Consider the following 25286-nt stretch of genomic DNA (forward strand, 5'->3'; position numbering starts at 1 on the left):
CCTATGCTTCGGGCATAGCACATATGTGTGGATTGGGGTCGGCTCATATTATACGGATTTGAATGGCTATGCCTGTCCCTCCTGGGGGAAAGCGCATCCCAGTTGATCAGATGAGCACCGAGGTTTCAGACAAAATTGAGTATGAACAATCAGTAAATTCTGAAAAAGCTACTTTGGATCTGTTATGGGCGAAGATGAGGCTGTGCCCAGAGCTCCCCTGTGAGACAGCTAGCTAGCACGTGACCTGCATACTTATTCGAAATTAAAGTTTGCCAAGGCCGTTGAGCCGCTTATCTTCTCCACTCTCTCTCTTTCACCTCACCCACTGTTATCGTTTCTATCTTCAACCCATCATGTCTGGGATTTCCAGTGAGACTCGGCTTAAGCCTCTATTTGACTCGCCTGAATAGTCTAACCAAAATATTGCGAACATGAAACCAACGCATTATTGAGAGCACCTACTCAGTGTGCCACTGCCATTGTCAATGGCATCATGCTCTAGACATCCACTACGACGAGAGCCAAGTCTCCATCCGTCAGTATTTTTGACCAGCCTGCTCAAGAAAAGCTTGACCTAAGCACCAGCGCTACGCCAGAAATTCCCGCTCAGCATGACTCTTCTTCCATTGATAACAGACCATTCCCTTTCACCACCATCTTGTTCAAACCGTCTGCCCAAGAGAGCTGCGAATTCGACATCAACAATACATCGGAGATAATGGCTCATCATGACAGTGACAATGATCCAAAAAGCGTCATTCTGTGCGACAATCCATTTGACCACAATACGCTTCATACCTCTAAATCTAAAAGGGAAGGTCCCAGCACCCCAGTCAGAACGCATTTTGATGATACCTCTGGTGATTACTACTCAGGGGGCTCGGGTGGCGCTTTCAGTGTCAAATCTGAGACATCCTCTATTGCTGATCTTGACAAGAGATCAGAATCTCGACCCATTGTCTTGTTCAACGAATCTGCCCAAGATAATCACGAAGTGAAAAACAGGGCTTCATTGGACACCTTGACCCAGGATGATAGCGGTAGTGCCGTTCAAATCGTTATCCCATGTGACAATACCCCCGAAAGTGACCCTAAAACGCTTGATATCGCCAGCTCTAGCCAGAAAGAGCCGAGCACATCATCCGACGCACCATCTTGTGAGTCCGCTGACGACTTCTCTGTTAAATCCTCTGCAGACTACTCAAGTATTCCTTACGGCGCCAAATATCAGACATCCTCTATCGACAGCTTTGATAACTCGTCTCAGCATGATTCTGCATCGGAGGATGATGAAATCCCTCAAGGTTCCCAGCGTGTGGCAGCATACGCCTCTCCCCTCCAAAATGGTCGGCGTATTCGAACCAGTTGTGACAGTATCTACGACTTGGGCCGGTGGCAGGTCGATCCAGATGGATTCATCAATGAGAAACATCGCGCTGGAGGGCCATACCTATGTTCCCTACCTGTCACAATCCTCGACCTGGAGGCCGGTTCCCCTTTGTGGACAGTCTGTGAAACCGTCAGCTTTATCAAGACGATACTTTCTATTCTTGAGCAGTACGGAATCAATGCATCCTCGGTCAAGATCAAAAGATGCGAGAACAAACATGATCCTGAAATCCAGCCCGTGGCGACTTTGATTATCAATGCTACCCGCGACACATTTAGCAACGCTTGGGTGCAAGCTTGTCGTCGGATTTGGAAGCACCTATTCGAAAACAACCTTGGTCATATCAATGTCGAAATATCGGACCCAATAATTCACTACCCATTTCGCGTGTTGCCTATGGGGCTCCAGGACCGAGTTCGATCGATCCACGGCGCATTGATACAAAGAATTGAACATGACGTGGATCTTACGGATTGTCTTCACTATGGAGCGATGCGCATAGGAAACACCAAAGATACGAAGGACAGCGAAGTGGTAATGTTGCTGAAGGTGGATTTCGAGAGCCAACGAGACTGGCGCGGTCCTCGAGACCAAATTGTGTCAATTCTGGACGAGTTCAAACTTCCAATTGTGGGAGTTCTGATTGTGAAGGGCAGAATGTGGGGGGCATCTTTCGGTTTGACGGAGCGACGGAAGAAGCGTGAGAATCCTGATGTTGCCGCTCAATTGGGATTGTAACTCGAACTTACGACAGAAGCACTACTCTTAAATTTCAGTTTGATTGATTTATCAATTAAGTAGCTATCAGAGGTCTATCCTCCAATGTAATACACAGGTCTAAGCACGCCATATCTAGTCGGAGTGAGCAAGGATTATAAATCCGCTTGGAAATCCTACCTATATCCAGGCAGGCGGGGTATATAAGCACAGCTATTCTCTTTCCTCTTTGTATGAACCTCACTTGGCGATATTCAATTGCAAGAGAATATCAATTCAACCTCAAGATGGCCGACTCAAAACCCAACCGTCAGCTGCATCTCACGGCCTTCATGCGGCCAGTCTCGTTGCACACAGGTGCATGGCGTTATCCAGGTTCATACCCCGATGCCAACTTCAATTTTAGATACATTGCCCAATTTGCCCAAAAGCTAGAAGCCGCAAAGTTCGACGCCTTCTTCATGGCCGATCACCTAGCAGTGCTGAACATGCCCGTCGAAGCTCTTAAGCGCAGTCATACTGTGACTTCATTCGAACCCTTCACGCTGTTATCCGCTCTCTCTGCCGTCACAGACAAGATCGGTCTTGCTGCCACTGCTAGTACGACTTATGATGCACCGTATCATGTTGCCCGGCGATTTGCCAGTCTTGATCATCTGAGCGGCGGACGAGCGGCATGGAACATTGTTACTACTGGAAACCCAGAATCGAGTCATAATTTCGGCTTCGATGAACATTTGGCCCATGGCGATCGGTATAAGCGTGCCCGGGAGTTCTATGATGTCGTCACGGGGTTGTGGGATAGTTTTGCCGATGATGCTTTTACCCGGAATGTCGAGACGGGAGAATTTTTCGATCCTGCGAAAATGCACGTATTGAACCATTCCGGTGACGAGTTGAAGGTTCGAGGGCCGTTGAATATTGCCAGACCACCGCAGGGATGGCCGGTCATTGTGCAAGCAGGACAAAGTGAGCCAGGACGACAGCTGGCAGCTGAGACTGCGGAGGTTGTGTTTTGTAGTCCGAAGGATATTGATGGCGCGAAGGCGCTCTATACGGATATCAAGGGGCGAGTGGAGAAGGCGGGACGAAAGAGAGATCAATTGAAGATTTTACCTGCGGCAATGATTATTGTGGGTGATAGCAAGCAGGATGCACAGGAGAAGAGACTGAAGTTAGATAGTCTGGTGCATTACGACAGTGCCATTGCTTCTCTGTCGATCTCACTTGGGGTGGACGTCAGTGGACTTGATCCAGATAGTCTGTTGCCCGACGACCTGCCCGAGACGAATGCGAGCAAGACCAGCAGAGAGTCTGTTGAAAAGCTTGCTAAGGAAGAGGGACTGACAATCCGCCAGCTTGCACAACGATATGGCGGATACTCAGGGTTGACATTCCTCGGTTCGCCGAGCGATATCGCCGAGGAGATGGAGACGTGGTTGCGTGAGGAGGCTTCTGATGGCTTCACATGCACATTTCCGTTCTTGCCACAGGGTCTGGAAGAGGTCACAGATAGATTGATCCCTGAACTCCAGCGAAGAGGCATTTTCCGCAATGAGTATACGGGCTCGACATTGCGTGAACACTTCGGCCTGCCGAGACCCGAGAACCGGTTCTTCACTGGGGAATCGTAATTGTACCTAACCAATATAGATTGTGTCATTGCGGTGACAATACTCAGCCTATATCTGGCTGGAATTAGAACTATGTTTATATAGCACGCCTGTTGTAACTCTACCTTAGTCCGATTTACCTGCCATATCGTCGAAGTTTGACTGAGAAATGAAAATACCATGATTCACTTCAGTAGTTGCAGTGCTATCAAGACTGAGCGCTTGGCACCAAATCATCGCGATGGTTGCGAGCATTTCCCCAATCGTTATATATTCTGGTGCCGAGGTCTCTGCTTGGTAGTACGATGATTCTGTCAACCTCCATATTTACAATCAAAGAGATCCGTTTTGATTATTTTATACGAGCCTCCATTTGGACGGAGACTTTAAATCAAAACGAGGGCCTGGAAACTCGTCGACCGTGTCTAGCCAAGATACAATGAACCAAGACAGATCTTTGTACCTTAGATCGTATCCGATGAAAGGGCTTCTACAGGATCGCTAGTGCCCTTATGTATTATGTTGTAATCCGCCGTCGCATCTCGAGCGCTACTCTCACTTTTACTTCACTACATCTACAGAATTGAAGCACATAATTCTCAGAAAAATTTGACATTACTCTCACATCCAGGTGAAGGGGATCTGAGAGCACCCCCTTCACCTGTGCATCATCGTATTCCCCACTGTTCTCTCCCCTTCCTCCTCTTCCTCCCCTAGGCCCCCCCTTGGCCTACTGGGCCCAGTGGCCCTCCACATGATAGTGGACACGAAGTCCACGGCGCAGCATCTCAGAGTACAGAGCGCGAAGCTCTGCAGGGTCGAACCCCGAAGGGTTGACCTCCCCGGGCCGAGTGAGGCGCGACGGGGGCAGGCGGTTGGTCAAATCCGCCCGCAAGTGCTCGAAGGCAAGCAGGTACAGCTCCTTCGACCAGGGGCAGGAGCGCAGGGCCCGGAAGTAGATCTCGCGGGCGCGGCCGACGTTGTACTCCGCGTACAGCTCGTAGAGGATATACAACCTCCAGATGGTGAGGTTGCTCTGCGCGGAGGTCGAGCTTGCCAGCTCGAAGGGACTCTTCCGTGTGGGGGTCCGCCCGATCGGGACGACTCCGTCATCACCGATCGCTCGCTCGAAGGCTGCCCGGATTGAATGTGAGGTCGAACCGAGCACGATGGGGCGGCCCATCTCAGCATAGATGCTGAAAAGGTGAGTCGTGACAGGCACACGGTGGATTGGTGCAGGCCCTTGCAGATCTCGCTCAGCCCTGGCCTTCGCTCCGATGGTGACGTCGAAGATATCGCGGGTGCGATCGGTGAGTTGTAGACGAGCCTCGTTCCATTTAAACAGTGATAGGAACATGGTGTTGTGGGGCCACCATTCCAGGCTATCTAGCAGCACGGCGCGAACATCGATAGGTCTGAATTTGCCACTCTGCTTCACCACATAGTGATACATGATCCGGGCTCGGGCTTGGTGTAGTAATTCTCCGCCGAGCACCTTGGAATCATCATCGGTCCGGGGTAGGACTCTAAGGGATGTGACTGCATTATTGTAGACATCAAGGACATCTTCGAGTAGCTCGCCCATAATATAGAGAGCGATCGCGTAGCAGTCGACGTAAGCTGTGTATGCTTGCATTTTCTTGAACTTCAATGCGTTCTTCTGAGCTGCAAACAAGCACTGTGAATAGTTAGCATGGTGTTCGCTGAGATCAACGGATGCTAACTTGCCTGCTTGATCCTGAGAAAATTGGGTTGATTAATTTCAATTGTATCAGCTGTCTGGTATGATGACAATTGGACTTTGTTGTAAGGCATAGCCTGCAACAGATATGATGCTCGCTCTTTTTCCCCGTTGTGAAGCAACTCCCAAATCCACGAGTTCCATAGGAGTGCAGAGTCAGTGAGCTCCCGAATGTCGAAATTCTGGCTCATAGACAAAGCAGTCGACCACACATTATGAGCAGTATCATGATCACCAGTCCGCCAATACATGAGCGCGACAGCATTGTAAAGTCTCAGGTTCGATGATCGCCCCTTCAAGAGTCGCTTTCCGTACTTCTTACCCATATTGTTATTACATGCGAAGGTCACTGCAATCGCATATTCAGCCAATTGGCTGTCTTCGAAGTAGTCAACAAGGGCATGGAGAGTCAATAGTACAAACTCGGAATCGATGACGCAGGAAGAATGAGAGGTGGTTGCAGCCCACTTCTCCAGACCAGAAAACCACATTTTTGGATCCGCAAAAAGAGTATCGGTGGTGTGAACGAAGGTATGATGAGGGAATGCGAACGGCTCAATGGTGGTGGTCGCGGCATATTTCTGTAAACTGATCCAGTCCGCAATTGTGTTTCGAGGATCGTCCATGTATTCGTTTCGCAGGAAATTATCGCCAGTCCACAGTCGGCTGGTGTGCATATTCGCGCGTAATGTCAAATGAGGCAAATGGCAGAAATACAAGAACCCATCAACCAGGGGCCCGAGGCCTTCGTCCAGGTCCCAGAAGTATGGCAGTATCTGCGTGCAATCCTCAAGAAGGACCACTCGGGAACCATCATTCTCTTTTGATTCATCAAATGTGTGAGACGGCATGCGATTTTTAAACATCCGCTCTCTCTCCGCAGGTGGCCAGGTTTCAAACAATTCTCTGGGATCCGCTTCAGAAGTGTAAACACGCTTGGTGACCGGGGCACGGGAGGTTTGTCCTCTGTGCCAGGGCTTCCAAAGAGGCTCTCCAATCCGGGTGTGCCCAGGCGCCCAGAACCTTTTGAACTCCACTATGGCCTCTTCTTTTTGCCCATTAAATGGGCTGGTAGGAAGCACGTAAATTCGAGCACTGCTTGCCATAGACCGACAGCTAGCTCTACGTACCCCGATTCTCGAAGAAACAAGGTTAACCGAAGCAACAAGTATGATCTGACAAGAGTTTTCTGCGGCCCAAAGCCGACACGTGAATGCGTCTTCAAGCAGTAAGCATAAGTCTTAAAGCAATTGTCAAAGCTGAAATCCTGACAATCAGTCTGACTGTAGTCAAGATACTTAATCCATACAGTGATGAATTCAGAGTTGTGGCGGAGGACTTCGTCCCATTCCAATGCGAGTTTTTTGGCGTCCCAGACTTTTGCACCCTCTTCCATACGGGCCAGCACGAGCTGGTCGCGTTCGGGATTTTGTGCGTTAAGCTTGATCGCTTTTTCATACACATACAACTTGGCTCTCGCCACAAGATGTACATCGCCGTAGTAGGAAGTGTGGTCGCCTGTGACGGCAAGTTCTTGATGCTCAGCAAGGCGAATCCAGGCTTGGATATCGTTGGGTCTTTGCACCACCGCACGGTTCAACTTCGCATTGCGATTCAAGATATCAGCTTCAACAGCAAGTCGAGTGATGGTGGTCGCATCGAAATCCTCAGCGAGTTGACCTTCGGACTTAGCCGGGAAATGAATGGAGCGATATGACGGTTCATCATCGAAGGTGATACTTGCCGCAAGCCCGGGTTGAGACGACGGGATTGTTGTAGGTATAAAGTTTTGGGGATGTTGGGTATCGGCAACAAGGTTGGCATTCATATCGGATTGGATGCGAATAGGAAGATTTATGGACAAAGCAGATAGGGTTTCGGCGGAGAGGGGCTTGGCTGCAGAGGTTGCAGATGAGCCTGAGTCGGGGCGAAGAATGAGAAGAGGGCCTTGATCGTATCGTGTTTTGTAATCAATGCGCCGGTTTGGAAGTCCCAGTACGAAGCCATTGCCATTGCGACGGTACGCAGGGACGTCGTATCGATGCACACCGTAACGTGCATTGTCGCGATCGCCGAGGCTGTCGACGACAAATCCTTTGTTTGCCTCATCGTTTGCAACGCTTACATCGTCAATTCCTTCCCCACTCAGCCGCTCCTTACTTTCTTCAACCTTCACCTTTTGGCGATCACCATCCGGACGTCTTTCATGGCGACGAGAGCGCGGAGACTCTCTCCGGTCTGCGCGCTGACGATGGCCCGAGCGATGCCGGCGACGGTCATGTTCCGAGGCTTTACCGGCGGCCGGAGAAGAGGTAGGGGGAGGTCGGAAGCTGGAAAATTGTGGGACACCCTTTATTGCTGGTCAGTGTGTGCTCTTTGTCTATTAAGGCGTAAGTGAAGGCTAACTAACCTGAGACCCAGGTGAGTCCATCGTAGTGTCTCGATCTTTATCGAGTCGCGCCGCGGTCTGATAACCCGGAGGAATGATTCTCCGATGGGCGGTCGGGCTGGCTGGCAAAAAAAAAAGTCAACCGTTTGCTCTCAGTCAAACAAAGCTCAAGACTTACCTCAAATTATTTGAACCGTCTGCCCTCGGTTTGCAGGGGAAAAGAAAAGAAACACCCACCGTCAACAATATTGGGGATATGTGTCACTGCGCAATTGTGTGAGAACTGACGCAAAACAACGAGAAAAAAAGTCCGCGGAACAGCCCGCCAAAAGAGACTTCACGATGGCTTCGTCTCTTGCCGCGCAACTGTCGCAAATTGCGGCCAAGTCGACACACGAGCTTGACCTCAAGGCGCAAAGGGTTGCACACTCACAATCTCTTATTTTCGACCCAAAGGTCGCCGGCACTCAAGACTTTGATGCGATCTATGATATTTGTTATGACGGGTTCCAGGAGTTGTGCTCGTTAGACCCCCGGTTTGCAGAGTTTGATCGCACAATCTTCAGCGAGCAGAGCAAAGCGGAGGACCGCAGCCAGATGAATGTTGCTCAGAACAAGGAGCTTGATACTGCGGTTGAAGCGTTCCTGGCTCTAGTTGGCGGTAGACTACAGTTGAGTCCTGCGGTGAAAGCTGTGGACTGGCTTGTGAGACGGTTCAGGTGAGAAACAATCGCAAGAGTGGAGGAGGGTTGTAGATCGTGAGATCGTGAGGTGTGGTGGCTAACTTATATGGCAGGATCCACGAGTTCAACACAACTGCCGTATTATTTACGTTCTTGCCGTATCACACGACGCCACTCTTTTTGAACCTTTTATCTATTCTTCCGGCAACTCTTACGCCGACATTCAAGGTCCTCACTCCATACAAGAACGGCCTGATTAATCCGCCAAGGCACCCGATTGTTCACAGCGCAGCGACAAACAAGCCTTTCTTTTCCGAATTAAATGAATACGTTTTGAAGGTCTGTAGGCAACAGGCCCAAAGCCATGCACTACTCGCATTTTGGGCCGGTATTGTTACAGAGGCTGTCGCAACAATGCTGGACGGCGCTCGCTCGGGGAGAAGAGAGGTTGAGAAGCAGAAGCATGAAGATATTCTTTTGCGGATTTTGCCGGTGCTCAGCAACGCCTTTACAATGAAAAATGTCTCGGAATTGATCGTCGCCTGCTATATGATCTGTGTTGTGCTGGCACAGAAGGCCTTCCTCTCGAACGAAGTTATTGATGGTCTAATGGAAAGTGTCGTGGGCTCTTGGACTGAAGATACAAAGATATCTGGTCTGGTCTGTCTTTCAGTCCTTGCACAGCAGAAGCCTGCTGTTACGATCCCGAAAAAGGTCTTCAAGGGCATCCTGCGCCTGGAAAACCCTATCGGCCAACTTTCTGAAATCGCGACCCAATATCAGACGTCTAACCTCTTGCTCGGGATCATTGCCGGCTGTTTGACTGATCTTGACAAGCAGGACAATGCTCGACTTGCAATCCTGGGTTCAGTCTTTGAACACAAGATGCTTGATGAAAACGATATTTCCAAGGCCATGGGCCTGGTTCTCGAAGCAGCCTCCAGTGCAGATGAGACCCGCAAAATGTCTTTGGAGGCCCAGACCCAGCTCGCTGAGCTGGTTCAAGGATTCAACCGATCAGAAACCCTCCAGCCCATTTTCCAGAAGACTTTGACTGGATCTTCGTTCAATATCTCGGCGCTGGAACACAACCTTCAGACCGTTGTGGAGGCCCCTGTTGTGGCACAGGCTATCGAAGATGTGGATATGATCGATGCAGACGATCAACCCCAGATAGACGCCTTTACGCCAGCTCTGGAGTCTTTGGCCAAAGAACCCTTGTTCCCACACTCGTTCCTCTCCAAGCAGTCTATCATCGAATTTGATAACCTGGTACGAGTTTTCGCCTTGGCCGTGGATTCTGAGGTTAACCTCGAGCTTTTCACCAATTTGCCAATCTTGGGCAAATCCCAGGCGACCAAGGCTGCTCAATATTTGTCCTTCTTCATTAGAGTTGTCGCCGGCCATTACCCCATTGGAACAAAGATTGCTGCTTTGAACATTGTATCATCTGTTCTTTCATCAGCACCTGCAGACTTTGATCCTCAGGCACTACTACCATTCCTGTTTGTGGCCCTCGCTGATCCCTCCGAACGGATTCGCCGCGAGACTGCTGGCGTCTTGGCTATTATTGGATCTTTGTACAAAAAGAACACCAAGACCGGTGACAGCTCGAAGCCATGGGCTCACGACACGATCTATGGCAAGAGCAAACAATCCACAGGTGTTGCATGGCTCAGCACTAAGGACTCGCACAAGGTCCTAGAACGGGCATTGCTTCCAGAGTTGGAGGAGTCTATCCTTGACCCCAACCATGTTGGTAAAATGGTGGAAGCTACCTTACGGGGCAACCTTCTGTCCGAAGCCTCGGGTGCTTCCGAACTCAAGAAGTCTCTCCGGCTCAGTCTATTTACTTTCCTCTGCTCTCATGTCGTCAAGATGCCAGTCTTCGCTCCCAAAATCAGCTTGCTGAAGTTGGTCAACAGCGTGGAGAAGGTCTCTACCGCAACCCTGACCAGTGAACTTCTCCCAGTGCTCGAGGATTGGCGTCGCCTGAATGAGAAGGAAGTCGAGGAAATTTGTGGCAAGGAGCGCCTTGTGGCATCTGAGACAGAGCATTTGATTGCTGCTATTGTCACAGCCAAGGACCAGGACGCTATCGATGTGCTTCTTTCCAACGTCAGCGCTGGTAATAACTTGCGCCCATCCTTTGTTGCGGCTTGCTTTGGCCAAATCAAACACATTTGGGCCAAGATTCCTGAAGACCGCCAATTGGTCGCATCCGAGAAGTTGCTCGATATCTCCCTTGCCGGGTCGGCCAATGCCGCTTCCCTGGCAAACAACTGCCGAGATGTTCTTCGCACTGTCGAGCTATCCGGTGCTATTCTTCAGCAATTCGTTCAGAAGATTCCAGTGTCCATTACCAATGTTGAGTCTATTGGCCCTGCGCCAAAGCGGAGACGAACTAGCCAGAACAATATGATTGCCATGACTGTGAAGGACGAGGCAGAGCTAAGCAAGTTGATGGACAAGATGACTTTCATCTTGGAGATCGTGGATAGCTCCTCCCCAGAAAACCACCCCGAGCTTGCAGATGGATTGTTCCAGACTCTCGCCGCTCTTCATCACTTCAAGTCTCAGATCCAGTCTGGCATGAGCTATCTCCTCAGCTTGACTTTGGGAAGTCTCCTGGCTATTGTGAATAAATCCAAGGGAGCTGCCAAGCCGCAGTTCGATACTTCCGTCATTAGGGCTGACCTGGTGGTGGACTGTGTACGAACCACTGACAGCCCGCAGGTTCAGAACGGAGCTCTCCTCCTCGTGGGAAGCCTGTCTATTATTGCGCCCGAGCTGGTTCTCCACAGCGTCATGCCGATCTTCACGTTCATGGGCACTACCGTTCTCCGCAAGGATGATGACTACTCTGTTTCGGTCATTGACCAGACCATCGACCAAGTTGTTCCCGCCCTCATTCAATCTCTGCGTAGCCAGAAGAGGGACGTTGTCTCTGGAACTTCCGAGTTGCTGCTCAGTTTCACTGCAGCCTTCGAGCATATCCCGTCGCATCGCCGTCTGAGACTCTTCCACGCCTTGATCAGCAAGCTTGGAACACAAGAGTTCTTGTTCGCTGTACTAGCAATGCTCGCTAACCGTTACTCCACCAACAAGGATGTCCTCACTCTGATGACCGGTCTGGTCTCCGATACCACACCTGTTGTGGAGCTTACCACCTACAGCAAGTACTTGAACCTGGTCAGCGATTCTCTCAAACCCAAGCCAGGTATCTCGCAGGTCCTTCTTGGAATTGGTAGTGACGATGGACGCGATGCCCAGAGCATCTGCGTTGATCTCCTGCGTGATCTTGCTCACTTGTTCAAGCACTCTTCTCTCAAGGCTAAGCTCGAGACTGCCTTCGAGTCGGACGGCGAAGTTGCTGATCAGTCCCGCGCTTGCTTCTCCCGAGTTCTAACGCAGGTTCTGAGCATCGGTGAGGCTGTGCAAAGTATGAAGCCCGTCAGCCAGGCCTGCGGTGATGTTCTCGGTGCCCTGTTCAGCACTCTATCTCTCGTTGACTTCCTTGATACCATTGAGGTTCTCCTCCAGGGCCCCAATGACGAGCTTCGACGCAAGGTCCTTCGTTTGCTCGAAACCCGCCTCCGCCAGAACCCCGAGCGCGACAACTTGTCACAGATCCGGGTTCTCGACTTCCTGCCCACCCTGGTCGACATTGTCGAGTCCTCTCCTGATACACTGCTCAAGCATGCTGCTGTTTCGTGCATTGACCGCATCACCGACAAGTACGGCCGTAAAGACCCGTCCAAGGTTATCGCTGCGGCTAGAGTGGTTGCCAGTGAATCTTGCCTTGGCCAATCCGATGACCGCATTCGCTACATGGGTATCCTGTGTCTCGCGTCTATGGCCGAGGTGCTGGGTCAAGCCATGATTCCTGCCCTCCCGGACACACTCAAGCGCTCATTGGAGTTGCTCGAGTTGAGTCTTATTGCTGGCAAGGAGAACTCGCGCCTCCACGATGCCATTTACACCCTCTTCTCTGCCCTCTTTGTTCACCTGCCATTCATGATCTCAGCTGGTCATCTGGACAAGATACTGCTTCTGTCCTTCAAGTCTGCTAATGCGGATATCGAGGAGAGCAGTGATGAGAGCCGCCAGGAGTCCCTGCGGTTGATGGCCCGCAAGGTGGATGTGGCTGCAACTCTCGGCGCCGTCGATCGCAATTGGCAACACGCCGTTGAGGCTGGCCCAATTGCTGTGAACGAACTCTTGGAAGTTGTCACAATTGCCGTTGACAAGCACCCCAAGTCGACTATCTCCAAGAACATCAATGTCCTTACGAAGATTCTCTTCAAGGCGTTCGATCTGCGCCGTGAGCAGATCGCTCTTGGTGACAAGGCTATCTTTGAATCGGCTGCCATTGATGAGGCTGAAGCTGCGCTCAACGACGTTGCAATCAAGATGATCTACAAGCTGAACGACAGCACGTTCCGACCTATCTTCCTCAAGTTCGTCGAGTGGGCTACTACCGCTGCTCCCAAGGAGGAGCAGGGTCAAACTTCGCGCCTCACGACTTTCTACAAGTTCCTCGAGGTCTTCTTTGGTACTCTCCAGGTATGTTTCTTCGTAATTTGCTATGCATTGATTTTCTACGCATTGATGTTCACGGCTAATATCTTCTTCAGTCGATTGTCACCGGATACTCCAGCTATGTGTTGGAGAACGTTGTCAGTGTGCTGAGCACATCTGGTCCTTCCAAGTCCCAGAAGTCCCTCTGGTTGGCCGCTCTTCGTATGCTCCGCAAGTCCTTCGAGCATGACCAGGATGGTACGTTTCCTCTCTGCGCCCAACATAGCTGATTACAACCGCTAACATGTACTGCAGAATTCTGGCAAAGCCCCTCCCACCTCGCCAGCATTTCTGGTCCTCTGATCGCCCAACTGGCCCACGCAACCAGCACCACCACCTCCAACATGGTCATTGCCGACGTCGTGCCCACAATCACAGAACTGGCCATCGCCGCCGACTCCACAGATAACCACAAGGAGCTGAACTCCGCCCTGATGAAATACCTCCGCCCCTCCTCTGCACCCAACGCCCGCTCCGCCGGTGGCGACAGCGCCCACACCCGTCTTGCAGCACTCAAGACCGAGCAGGCCCTTACCGAGCAGCTTGGCGAGGAGTGGCTGGCGCTCCTGCCAGAGATGTTGCCTTACATCAGTGAGCTTATGGAAGACGAGGACGAGAGTGTCGAGAGAGAAGTCCGCAGATGGGTTAAGCAGATCGAGAAGGTGCTTGGTGAGCGTCTCGATGATATGTTGACTTAGAGCTTTGGTTATGATTCTGTGTACAAAATTTGCATTTACTTGGCGTCCATAGAACAGGTTCTGCGCGAGCCTTGCTAGCGATCTACGGATAGTCTGTCTAAAAATTGATTGTTCTAATTATTTCTTTGCATTTTGAAATTCTGTATATGATGTTGCGTTCAGTTCTCTGGAATGACAGCATCCGATGCATCTACACCAGCGTTCCATCGGTACTTGGACGCAGGGTGGTCTGCATGAGGTCCGGACTGGCCGGGCTGCGCATAGAGGTTTTCACGGTAGGTTCCCTTGGGTACAGCATAGTCATCCCAGAACAGGCCTCGCTTTCGGAGCTCGGGAATCAGGAGGTCAATGATGTCCTTGAAGGAGCCGGGCTTGATTGCATATGCCTGCGAATAATGTTAACAGAGGACTCGCGATACGGGTTGTTTCCAGGACAACTTACCAGATTGAACCCATCCACATCGGCTTCTTCTACCCATCGCTCCATGCTATCCGCAACTTGAGCAGCCGTACCGACAGGAGTCGCACCCAGTCCTCCAACGGTGATGTGTTGACCAACAGTGGCCTTTGTCCATTTCTCCACCTCGGGTGTCGCCTTGGACCAACCCTCAACAGCAGAGCTACCCACAATCCCCAATCAGTATATATCGATCTGACACAAGGGAAACATAAACATACCGGATAGCATTACTCTCAACATGTCTCAACTCCTCATCATCTCCATAAGTATCCAGATCAATCCCCGTCCATCCACCAAACAGCGCAAGCGCTCCATCAATAGACCCCAGACTGCGGAAATACTTGAACTTCTCCACAGCCTCCTCCTCAGTCTTCCCCAGGATCGGACAAAGAAGGGCGAGGAATTTAATACTCTGCGGATCACGCCCATACTGGCTCTGCGCAAGCTCTCGAATCTCCTTGACGTTCTTCGCTACTACAGCCGGACTGTGTCCGGCAACAAAGATAGCTTCTGCATGTTGCGAGGCGAAGGTCTTGCCTGCTTTCGAGGTGCCGGCTTGCAGGATGACGGGTGTGCGCTGTGGACTGGGCTGGCAGAGATGAGGTCCGGGGACGTTGAAGTATTTGCCGACGTGGTTGATTTGCCGCACGCCTGCTGGGTCGGTGTAGATACCGCGCTCGCGGTCGAGGGTGACGGCGTCTTGGCGCCAGGAGGATTCCCATAGTTTGTAGGTTACTTTGATGTATTCTTCGGCGAGGAGGTAGCGGTCGTCGTGCTGGGTTTGGTCAGTGGGGTATAGAGATGTGGGTGTGGGGTGTGAGGCTTTACATGTGGCTGTTCGGCTTGGCCCATATTGCGGGCGGCGGAGTCGAGGTAGCCTGTTACAACCTGAGGATATGATTAGTATGTATTTCTTTCGGGGTCCTACTGTGCGAGAGATTGGTCTGCTACTCACATTCCATCCCAGACTATCAGACAGGTTTCATTAGTGACTTGTTCTCCCGATGGGTAGGATCTGTACATACCGTCCTTTAGTGAGATGATCCACGGTCGATAGTCGTCTTGCAAGATGATACGGTTGCTCATAGGTAGTTGTGACCGTCACTCCGAATCCGATATTCTTTGTCGCCGCTGCCATGGCGGGGACAACAGCCAATGGCTCGTTCACCGGCCACTGAGCACCTGAGATCACGGCCGGGTCGAGGTTTCTGGGTCCTTTATAGACATCATATCCTCCTGTAGTTTCTTTTGTCAGAACTCGTCCTCGGGATTGTCATCCTATACTTACCCAGCACATCGGCGATAAAAATGCCGTGGAACTTGGCCGACTCGAGTAATTGGGCCAATTCAACCCAGTGGTCGACATCATTGAAGCGATGCGATTCATCTTCGGGGTGTCGCCATAATCCTGGTGATTGATGGCCGCTGCCTATACTTGATTGTTAGAGATGGGGATTTTTGCTTTGGAGTTCGACGTACACATTTCCACAAAGGCATTGAGGATGAGCGACTTGCGAGGTTTGTCTGATTGAGTCATCTTGGATCTTTGAATTGCAGAGAAACAGGGGTCTCCAGCTTTTTATTTATCGTCATCAAGACACCCCGCGTCATTTGGCACATCACAGTGGGCCGTGATGGCGTGCCAAATCCGCTCTGGCGGGTTCGCATGGCCACGGTCATTGGCTATCCTCAGCGTCTCTCGCCCGAGATACTGTACACTGTTGATGATCTTGAGCTGATACTTTTATTTACATGGGCATTGGAAGATGACTGCTGGACTCAATTCTGGGGGAATCAATCACTTTGTGTTTGGCTTGTACACCATCACAGTTCGACTTGTCATCACCGGATTTGTTATACAAATCGCCTCATTCCCCGATTAAACAAACTACTTACTGACATATTATCCGGTGAATCTCAATCAAAATTCTTAGCCGTGCCAATCTCCAAGCACCTCATCGGGAGCACAAATCAAGCCATTGTGGACCTGGGCCCTACTATGATACGAACAGGGACCTTAAATCGTACCCCTGTCGACTCCGTAGTGATTGGGATACAACATCATTTGGCCCTGTTCCATGTACTCGGTACCATTTCTGGGGTTATCATTCTCCTTTTAACTGTTCACTCCATCCTACGAGGAATTCGAACCAAATCTATTCTCGATTACTTTCGCGTAGGCTCTCTGCCGCACAGAATGTTGAATTTACATGCCCGAGATGGCATCTCGACTGTCCAGCCACCTCTATCACAGGCGGTTGGTTATGTCGTCGTGGTTATCATCGGTGTGATTATTGCCCTAGGTAAGTACGTCAATGTACATCTTCAATATGACAACTGACACCGAACAGTGATGATGCTTATTACAAAAGTCTTGAAGAAAACCACCGGAGAGGACAACGAAAAGACCGAAATGTATGCACAGTTCCCCCCGACTCATCCTTCAACACTAAGCCAAACAAACAGGTTCATGACAGCAAACCGCACCATCCGCACAGGCCTAACCGCATCAGCCGTGATATCAGTAAGCTCCTCTCCTCCAGCCACTTAGATCCCAACTCATAATACCTTCCTCAGTCTTGGCTTTGGTCGACCGCTTTACTTGGCTCATCATTTGTCGGCTATGACTATGGCGTAGCCGGTCCATTCTGGTTTGCAGCTGGTTGCAGTCCGATGATTGTGTTTTTCGCTCTCTTGGGAATATCCTGCAAGCGAAAGATCCCAGAAGCGCATACTTCGCTGGAAGTGGTTCGGATCCGATACGGTAGGTGGGCTTCACTCTCTTTGCTGCGCAGTTTCTGACTCCATTTTGGTCATACAGGACATGTAGCACATATTGTGTTCATGATTCTCTGTCTGGTGAATAACATATTTGCGTGCGCCAACATGCTTCTTGGCGCCGCTGCAGTCATCACTGCGGTGTAAGTTTCCTTCACACTATCAGATGCCCTGGCTAACCAGCTCAGCACTGGAATGCATATTATTGCTGCTACCTTTTTATTGCCCGTTGGAGTGACCCTCTACACATTTGTCGGTGGTATCAAAGCAACGTAAGTCCCTTTCCCTCAACTTGAAAGAAGTCCAAATATCTAATTGTGGCAGATTCCTCACTGATTATTTCCACACGGCTATCATTATGATAATTGCGTGCTATTTCACCGTCAAAGCCTTTTCAACTGACCAGATTGGCTCTGTGGGTGATCTTTTCGAGCTTGTCCAAGCAGCAGCGCAACGACATCCAGTTGCTGGCAACCAAGATGGGACATATCTGACAATGACATCCAAGAGTGTAAGATCAAAAGTCATGGACACATTCTCCCAGCATACCCACTGACGTGATTACAGGCAATCCTTTTTGGAATCCTTCACACTCTTGGAAACTTCGGTTTAGTCATCGTAAGCAGAAACCACATCTCCCTTCACCATACCATTCTAACCCCCCCAGATGGACACAAGCTATTTTATCAAAGCCTTCTCCGCCTCCCCCGCTGCAGTAGTACCTGGCTACACAATCGGAGGCATTGCCTACTTTGCCATTCCATGGGGCCTCGGAACAGTCATGAGCTCCGTTGCCCTAGGACTGGAGAACCAGCCAACCTTCCCAACCTTCCCGAGAGTAAGTACTCTACCTTTCTAAATTACAATGCCATTAACACCCTAGATTAGAGAATGACAACTACGGAAGTCGGCAATGGCCTCGTCCTCCCATACGCAGCAATCACCATCGCCGGTAAAGGCGGCGCCGCAGCAGTCCTCCTAATAACCTTCATGGCGTGTACATCAACCCTCTCCGCACAGGTAATCGCCGTCAGCTCGATCCTGAGTTTCGACGTCTACCGCGAGTACTTCAAGAAGAAGGCCACAGACCGGGATCTGATCCGCGCGAGCCACTTCGGTGTGATTTTCTTCGCTGTTTTCTCCGCTGCTTTCAGCACTATGCTTCACTACGTGGGTATCAATCTAGGCTGGACACTTTACATGCTGGGTATGTTACTCCCATATCTTATTTCCTGTGTCAAACTAATAGCTTCTTTCTTCGATAGGCGTGGTCACATGTCCCGGGATCTTCCCAATGATTTTCACCATCCTCTGGCGACGCCAAAGTAAAGCTGCCGCAATCCTGTCTCCTATCCTTGGTCTTGCAACCGGTATGGCCGTCTGGCTTGGGACTGCATCGCATTTTAGTGGTGAGGTTTCTGTCGCATCAACGGGAGAAGTCCTTCCTTGTTTATATGGCACAGTCGCCTCTTGCCTGTCGCCGATTGTATACTCGGTTCTGATCACCCTTGTACGGCCTCAGAACTATGATTGGGACGATTTCAAAAAAGTCAAGTTGTCTCTTGAAAAATTGGGTAGTGATTTGACGACCACGCATCGTGACCAGGTTTCTTCCGCTGAGCAAGATGGGAGCGTTGAAGATGGGGGCAGGGGTGCACAGGATCAAAAGGAGCTGAAGCGGTGGAGTCGGATTGCGGCTTTTTGGGCTGCGGCAACATTCTTGGGTCACTGGGTTATCTGGCCGTTGCCTATGTATGGATCTGGTTATGTTTTTGGGAAGAAGGTATGTGTGGCCCTTTGCGTTGGCAGTTCTTCGATGACTGATTGTTCGTTTAGTTCTATATTGCCTGGGTCGTCGTTGGTATTATCTGGCTTTGGCTCAGTATGCTGGTTGCGATCTTCTACCCGATCTTTGACGGTGGTTTGGAACAGATTCGTGATGTTTATCGGGGGCTGAGAGATCATAAAATTGTCACTGAGGGTGCTCGGAGTGAAGATGGCAAAGGGGCAAGTATTTCTCCATGTGGGTCTATCAGCGATGATACTCACATTGGAGAGCCTCAAGAGAACAAAAATGTCAAATCAATCATGGGATGATTGAGTTCCTCTGACATGATATTTGGGAATGCGGTCCTCATTGTATATGCTATTTTACGTTCCTTGTTGCAAGTCTGTAGGGACTACATCCGATCGATAGATAAAATTGAGCAACACTTCGATTTAATTCGTGGTTTTTAAATTTCCAATGCATAAAAAGTGTTCCAGGTAGATGCAAATTGGCGCACATCCCATCGGCCATCAAGGCTGATCCAGATACGCCCACATCACATAGCAACCATAAATGTCCCATTCCATATGTCAGCAAAATATGTCCCATCTTGCAATATCGACAGCGAAGGGGAAAAGATAATCTAAGGGAATCCGTTCTTCAAGTTATCGTACTTGGAGGCAGGATAGTGCAGCTGGTTGCCGCTCTTCTCCAAAGCTCCAACACCTCCAAGCGTATCAACAACCTATGTGCATGTTAGTATTGTGTAAACCATATATCCAAATGAGGAAGTGCCATACAGTTGTAATCAAACTGTCCCCGCCGGCCTTATCAGAGCTGCTCTCCCACCACATTGCACCGCCCAGTCCGCGGGACTGGATGTACTGCGCCTTCTGGCGCGCAATCTCGGGTGTATCATAGCTGATAAGCAGTCGACTTCCTTGGTTATAGCAATAGCTTGCACCTGGTTGATCCAGGACTGTCACAGTACAACCTGGCAGAGGCAGGCCCTTGTAGTCCCACACGCCGTTCTCCCATGTGCCCGCTCCAACTCCATTGTAAGGCTTTCCTGGGCCGTCGGTGTTAGTAAATGCCCGGCCGTACAGTGGCATGCCCATCACGATCTTATTAGCAGCTACGCCTTGCGAGGAGTAGTAATCGATTGCTTGGTCCGTGTTGAATGGGGTGCTGGATGGGTTGTCGTTCGACACGTGAAGGTTGGAATTGTGGCCGGCCACTGTATCCCAGCTGCCAGAGTAATCATACGCCATGAGGTTCCAGAAATCAAGGTACTGGTCCATCTGGTTCAAGTGCTCTTGGCGGTAGTGAATTGGGCCTGGGACTTGTGTCAGCTGTGCTCGAATATTTCCAAAAATGGAGATAGAACTTACCAGCTGGAGATGCAACAGTAAGTAGGAAATGATAACCTCCGGCGTTGGCCGAGCTGTAGTTATCCAAAGCCTGGATTTCATTAGCCACGGCCCAAAGATATTGAGAAAAGGATCACATACACCACGTAGTCGTCGGAGTGCATCGACCAGCTTGTCGGCTTGGTCGTCATTGGCAGGGTACTATAGTAACCGTAAGCATCAGCAACTTCTAGACCCCAAGTGTCGAAACTTACCTCATAATCAACATCAATACCATCCAATCCGAGGTTCTTCAACAGCTCCGTAGCAGAATCAGCAAACTTCTGCCGTCCAGCCTCAGTCTCAAAGGCAGAAACGAAGTTAGGGGAATAGGTCCAGCCTCCAATGGACAGAAGAACCTTGAGCTTGGGGTTTCTCTTCTTGAGCAGGAAAAGCTGTTTGATACAGCCATAGACGTTATTTCCAGAATCATTCCAGGAATCAGTAGGATAATGCTTGTCAGTGTCTGCCCAGGAGTCCGACAGGTAGACCTCGCCTGTACCAGGGCGAACGTTGGCAAATGCATAAAGAACATGCGTCAATCGCTCTGCGGGAAGGTCCTGGGGTTGAAAGTTGCGACCGTAAATAGCCTGCATGGTCTGATTAGTATTTCTGTTTGGATGTTTGGATGATGCTCTTTGTATCCCCATTTTCATGCAGTAATATCTGATCGATATGGTCTGACGTACCCAGTTCACATAGTATGCCACCGAGCGGTACCCGCCAACATCACGAGATTCAATCCCAGTGCTATTGGTGCTCAGGACAGGAATGGAGGCAGCGTTGGCGAGCCAGCTCAGGCCTAGAAGGAAAGGAATGACAAAATGCATGATGAAGGAGTGTCGAGATGATTTCTGCTTTCTCGGACCAGCGAGGTTGATGAAGGTTGGTAAGGCCAAGGAAGGAAATGACCTCACTATTTGTAGTCGAAGTCGACAAACAAAAGAAATTCCCTCCGCGGAGTATTGAGATGGCGGACAATAGTAAATTGTCAAGTCCATTCATCCGTGTGTCGACCCAAATAGGTAATAGGTACCCTGTTACCTAAAAGGTGACTTGCTTGATACCAGGGGGTCTTCAGTGTTTCAGCATTGAGATCTAGGAATTCAATCAAACTCTGTAACCTGGTCACATTCAGCAAATTAGGTATTCGGCGGATTTACTTGGTCAACTAGAGCATTGTGTTTTGTATCGAGGTTGGTGGACTAAGCAGCGCCACAGCGCATCATCTCCACACTATGAAGATCCTAATACGATATTTATTGTGCATTCACCATGTCTGTGGTATTGGATGCTAACCGCATGGTATACCACACAAGTGTGTAACATTCTGATATCGGGGATTGATCCCTCTGTGATAACTTGACTACCTGTCCTCATAGGGTTGAAATTCCCCGGCCAATCAGTCATCATGACTGGCGATGATGGGTAACAGTGTCATATGAACTGCATTTCTCATGCAGAATCAGGATGGAGAATATGGCCCGGAAGAAATTCAATCATTCGTGACTAGGAGCTCTGTCTTTGGACAGTGCAGCATCGCCGTCTTGCCGTAGAACTCATGCTCATGAATGTAACTAAATGGTCGTATCCAGCAAGTTTCCAACAAAGTCAATCGGTAGATACTATTCAAAGTTATGATTTAGGATCTGTGGATATGCAGTCTGACACAGATCAATCAACCGAGTCCGCGGTCTGCAGGAACAGTTCCTGTGAGAAGGATAATTGCCAATGTAACATTCATGCCATGCGACCGGTGCATGTGCCATATTACGCCCAAAGCGAGAACGAGAGAGTCAAGCCAGGAACATCCCATGATCGGATGAAGGGAAATTACTCATGTGGGTTGGCTTTATACATCTGGACCTTTTGCAATTTTGGGATTCAAATGTGACCGGGTATAGATCGTAGATGAATGCTAAGATAGTTACTGAGCATATACTCGGTTCTTGAGAAGGATATCCCTCGTTGAAAGATGCCATATTGAATTGTCTACCTCATAATCACAACGGACTTCCATGATGCATCGCAACAAGTCCGATGAGGCTCTAAAAGGTCTGATGAGCTCTGGTGAAAATACCTCATTTCACAGTGATTCTCACTTCCCCTACCAAGGCGATTCCCATCTTCAACCGGTCCAGAAATTTATCCTCGTCAGCAGTTATCTGGGCAGCGGCATCCGGGGCATAAATCTTCGCCGCAAAGGCCTGGTAGGCAACCTGATCCGAGAAAGTAAGTTCGGCGTAGGCATCAAAGTCGAAATCTGGCTGTCGCCCGCGGAGTATAGTGGCCGGGGTGAAGGCGTTCCGTGCAGTGGAGCCATCCGGGGGGATTTCCACTGTATTGCGAGCGATATAATTTCGATGATGAGAAAGCGGGAAGTCTTCGCCTGCGATTTTCTTGACAAGTTTGACATGCGCTTCGTAGCGTTTCTTGAATTCTTCCGGTGATAGATGGGGGTTGCGGTATAGAAAGACTAATATCTTGACAGGCATGTTGAAATCCCCCAACTGTAGCAAAAGCGAACTTAATTGAGAGTGTGGTTTGGATATGCTGGGTTAGTTCAAATCTTGAAAGAATCAAGTTTCAAACATCCCAGAATGAACCGGTTATTTCTCGGGGGTTTGACTCTCGGTCCTTACTTTGTACTTTCGAAGCGGTGCAACGCGGAATCTGCGCGGGTGTATGGCGTAGTATTTCCCAAAATCCACAAGCTTGCGTAATATGAGATCACGATCAAGTGTTTCGGATCTTATGGTACTCGGGGAGATCCCATTTTACCATCCACTCGAAGCCAAGGAGCTGCTTAGCAGTAGGACGAGACTCGGGCCTAAAAGAGAACATCAACCGGAGCATCGAGAGCAAAGCATCTCGCTCTGCCGGGTCAATAGCCACCATCCCTTCTTTTTCTCGGGGCTCCTGAACGCTGTCATCGAATCGGTCCTCCCACGACCGATAAGAGTTTCGATTTATTGGCTTCCCCTCTTCAGTGAACCACTTGTGTCGTTCTTCCCATCGCTGCCACCAATCCAAAGGCAATGTGCCGAGTGCATCGACTTGCTCGCGGGTTATGAGATCCTCGGTTGCGAAAAAGCTTTCAAAAAGGGATCTTTGGGCAATAATATTCCATATACAGCAGCCAAGTGACCAAATATCTGACGAGAAGGAAAGAGACATTTGCGGTTCGAATCGAGCCTCCGGGGGACGGTATGCAAGTGGGGTATGAGATTCACATTTACTCCCCTGAGCAGGAGAGAAGGCTTCGCCAAAATCAGCGAGGAAAATTTGGGCTTCGGAAAGCGCAAGCTTGTCACTTGCTTTCCCAAGCCATATTGGTATGATGGCATGCGTCGGAATACTTGTCGGCAGAGGTTTCTGGTCAAAGCGCCTTATTGCTTCAAGTTGTGGCTCTCCGTACTGTTTATACAACTGCTCCTCAGATATCAAATCTAGGTCATATGGTAGCTGTAGGAGGACGTTTCCATCGTGGATATCTCCATGGACAATTCCCCTGGAATGCACATATTCGACTGCAATCACCAGCTGTGCTGCTAGAGCGCGGGCAGTCTCTAACTGGAAAAGACGATTATACGAACCGTCCTTTGCCTCAGAGAGGCTCATCCTTGCCATATTCATCACATGACAGAAATGGGTGCCATTAGGACCCTGGATATTGAATCCATTCAATGTCGAAGGGATCATCGATCTCCCTAAGCATGTACTCAGGGAGGATCGTTGCAAGCTTGAAAGTTCGGAGAGGATGTTGAACTCGGGCGAATTTGAATCTGCCGTACACACTTTGACGGCGACATATCTGTCAAGATCATCATCTTTAGCCAGCCAGATAGTCGAATAGCCGCCATATCCAAGCTTGTGGACCACCCTGTAGCGATCTTGAAACCGATCCCCAATCGCTACAGGGTGATACCCCCTGCGCTGTATCTTTCTAATCTCTCTACTTCTTCAATAGGCTCATAGATATAATATGGTGGAGCAGTGGCTACCGAGGTTTGAGATGTTGACACAGTGCGAAAAGTGCCACGGATCTGATTGTGGTGACGCAAGGTCTCCAGAGTCGTGCCAGAAAGATGTGAGAGTAACCAGGGCGAGTGGAAAAGTCTTCGGGACGATAAAACAGAACTCGATTTGATCAATCGTAGAATCTGCATCTCTTCAAGTAAGCAAGAGATCTAGCTTGCTCAAATAAATCGCACGTCCTGATGTCTTGATGGAGAGAGGGCGACATGTAAACAGACGGGTGAACTTTCTTCCGCATCCTATAAGAGCAGGGGTTCGCTAATTTTTTGATTCTGTATGAGATTTCATCTACATAGTTCTTGAAGACCCTCTTTTTTTGAGGTATATATCCACTAAACACTTCTCAAGCCACCTCTATAATTATGTTTATATAAAAGGGCCTATGCTACCATGCTTCGTATGGCGGTAGCCAACTGGGCAGTGGCAGCTCACGAAAGCAGAAAGTGTGTCCCAGAGCGATACATAAACTTCATGTAGCCGTCACTGCTCTCATCATTCCACGAGATGATCTTGAAACCACTAAAGAAGTACTGTTTTGATGGTGAGATGGCTGCAACAATGAAATGGTTTCGACCCACCAGACAGCAAGAGACAGGCAGATATATCCTAATGCAATCCTGATCAGGTAGGTTGAGAGATCCTAGGCATTCATGACAGAACCTTCAATATGATCTCCCACGATCTCTTTCCTTTATATTTTCTCTAATTCACTTTGAGGTTCAAGATGCACAATACCGCCAGTACGTGTTGCTTGCCGTCAGCATTACTCAACCTGAATCTGCCCACAGGATGGGAAATTTACCAGTTAAAATGCCACGAACACATATAACTACTTCAAATTTCACTTCCTCGGTCTAGCTCAGAAATTAGTCGACACCAAAATTGAAGGTTCGTGGGTGCAGAGTCGAGCCATACTATAGCGGCGGCGCGATTCCGATTGATGACGGAAACGACAAGTGCATACCAAAGGGTTGGCGGCGGAATCACAAAATGGTGCCCGGGAACCAAGGGTACCTGACCA

The 25286-nt window shown here is 49.7% G+C and overlaps 9 protein-coding genes across 9 annotated transcripts; 4 read left to right on the plus strand and 5 right to left on the minus strand.

Moving 5' to 3' along the window:
- Window positions 1-718: 718 nt before the first annotated feature.
- On the plus strand, window positions 719-2128 carry N7500_002682 (uncharacterized protein; the record flags this gene model as incomplete). Its single annotated transcript, XM_056673828.1, has 1 exon — window positions 719-2128. One exon carries the CDS (start codon window positions 719-721, stop codon window positions 2126-2128), a length of 1410 nt encoding a protein of 469 aa, XP_056534353.1.
- A 266-nt stretch (window positions 2129-2394) lies between these two features.
- N7500_002683 (LLM class flavin-dependent oxidoreductase) lies at window positions 2395-3741 on the plus strand (the record flags this gene model as incomplete). The annotated part of the gene is made up of 1 exon (XM_056673829.1): window positions 2395-3741. The coding sequence occupies one exon, from the start codon at window positions 2395-2397 to the stop codon at window positions 3739-3741; it is 1347 nt and encodes a 448-aa protein (XP_056534354.1).
- Window positions 3742-4450: 709 nt separating this feature from the next.
- On the minus strand, window positions 4451-7892 carry N7500_002684 (uncharacterized protein; the record flags this gene model as incomplete). The annotated part of the gene is made up of 4 exons (XM_056673830.1): window positions 4451-5385; window positions 5445-6529; window positions 6592-7811; window positions 7872-7892. The coding sequence occupies 4 exons, from the start codon at window positions 7890-7892 to the stop codon at window positions 4451-4453; spliced, it is 3261 nt and encodes a 1086-aa protein (XP_056534355.1).
- A 300-nt stretch (window positions 7893-8192) lies between these two features.
- Window positions 8193-13812, plus strand: utp10 (snoRNA-binding rRNA-processing protein UTP10; the record flags this gene model as incomplete). Its single annotated transcript, XM_056673831.1, has 4 exons — window positions 8193-8569; window positions 8647-13099; window positions 13171-13312; window positions 13370-13812. The coding sequence occupies 4 exons, from the start codon at window positions 8193-8195 to the stop codon at window positions 13810-13812; spliced, it is 5415 nt and encodes a 1804-aa protein (XP_056534356.1).
- Window positions 13813-13970: 158 nt separating this feature from the next.
- N7500_002686 (LLM class flavin-dependent oxidoreductase) lies at window positions 13971-15809 on the minus strand (the record flags this gene model as incomplete). The annotated part of the gene is made up of 8 exons (XM_056673832.1): window positions 13971-14198; window positions 14255-14432; window positions 14491-15047; window positions 15101-15160; window positions 15228-15240; window positions 15298-15508; window positions 15561-15701; window positions 15752-15809. 8 exons carry the CDS (start codon window positions 15807-15809, stop codon window positions 13971-13973), a joined length of 1446 nt encoding a protein of 481 aa, XP_056534357.1.
- A 660-nt stretch (window positions 15810-16469) lies between these two features.
- On the plus strand, window positions 16470-19147 carry N7500_002687 (sodium:solute symporter family protein; the record flags this gene model as incomplete). The annotated part of the gene is made up of 12 exons (XM_056673833.1): window positions 16470-16575; window positions 16624-16687; window positions 16739-16796; window positions 16850-17036; window positions 17094-17193; window positions 17239-17322; window positions 17375-17561; window positions 17618-17668; window positions 17718-17888; window positions 17939-18257; window positions 18316-18833; window positions 18887-19147. 12 exons carry the CDS (start codon window positions 16470-16472, stop codon window positions 19145-19147), a joined length of 2106 nt encoding a protein of 701 aa, XP_056534358.1.
- Window positions 19148-19461: 314 nt separating this feature from the next.
- N7500_002688 (glycoside hydrolase family 18 protein) lies at window positions 19462-21057 on the minus strand (the record flags this gene model as incomplete). Its single annotated transcript, XM_056673834.1, has 6 exons — window positions 19462-19563; window positions 19619-20154; window positions 20210-20279; window positions 20330-20389; window positions 20443-20817; window positions 20917-21057. The coding sequence occupies 6 exons, from the start codon at window positions 21055-21057 to the stop codon at window positions 19462-19464; spliced, it is 1284 nt and encodes a 427-aa protein (XP_056534359.1).
- Window positions 21058-22308: 1251 nt separating this feature from the next.
- On the minus strand, window positions 22309-22722 carry N7500_002689 (EthD domain-containing protein; the record flags this gene model as incomplete). The annotated part of the gene is made up of 1 exon (XM_056673835.1): window positions 22309-22722. One exon carries the CDS (start codon window positions 22720-22722, stop codon window positions 22309-22311), a length of 414 nt encoding a protein of 137 aa, XP_056534360.1.
- Window positions 22723-22963: 241 nt separating this feature from the next.
- N7500_002690 (uncharacterized protein) lies at window positions 22964-23848 on the minus strand (the record flags this gene model as incomplete). Its single annotated transcript, XM_056673836.1, has 1 exon — window positions 22964-23848. The coding sequence occupies one exon, from the start codon at window positions 23846-23848 to the stop codon at window positions 22964-22966; it is 885 nt and encodes a 294-aa protein (XP_056534361.1).
- Window positions 23849-25286: the final 1438 nt, after the last annotated feature.

The sequence above is a fragment of the Penicillium coprophilum genome (assembly GCF_028826855.1).
Source record: "Penicillium coprophilum strain IBT 35676 chromosome Unknown utg000002l_segment0_segment1, whole genome shotgun sequence".
NCBI lineage: Eukaryota > Fungi > Ascomycota > Eurotiomycetes > Eurotiales > Aspergillaceae > Penicillium > Penicillium coprophilum.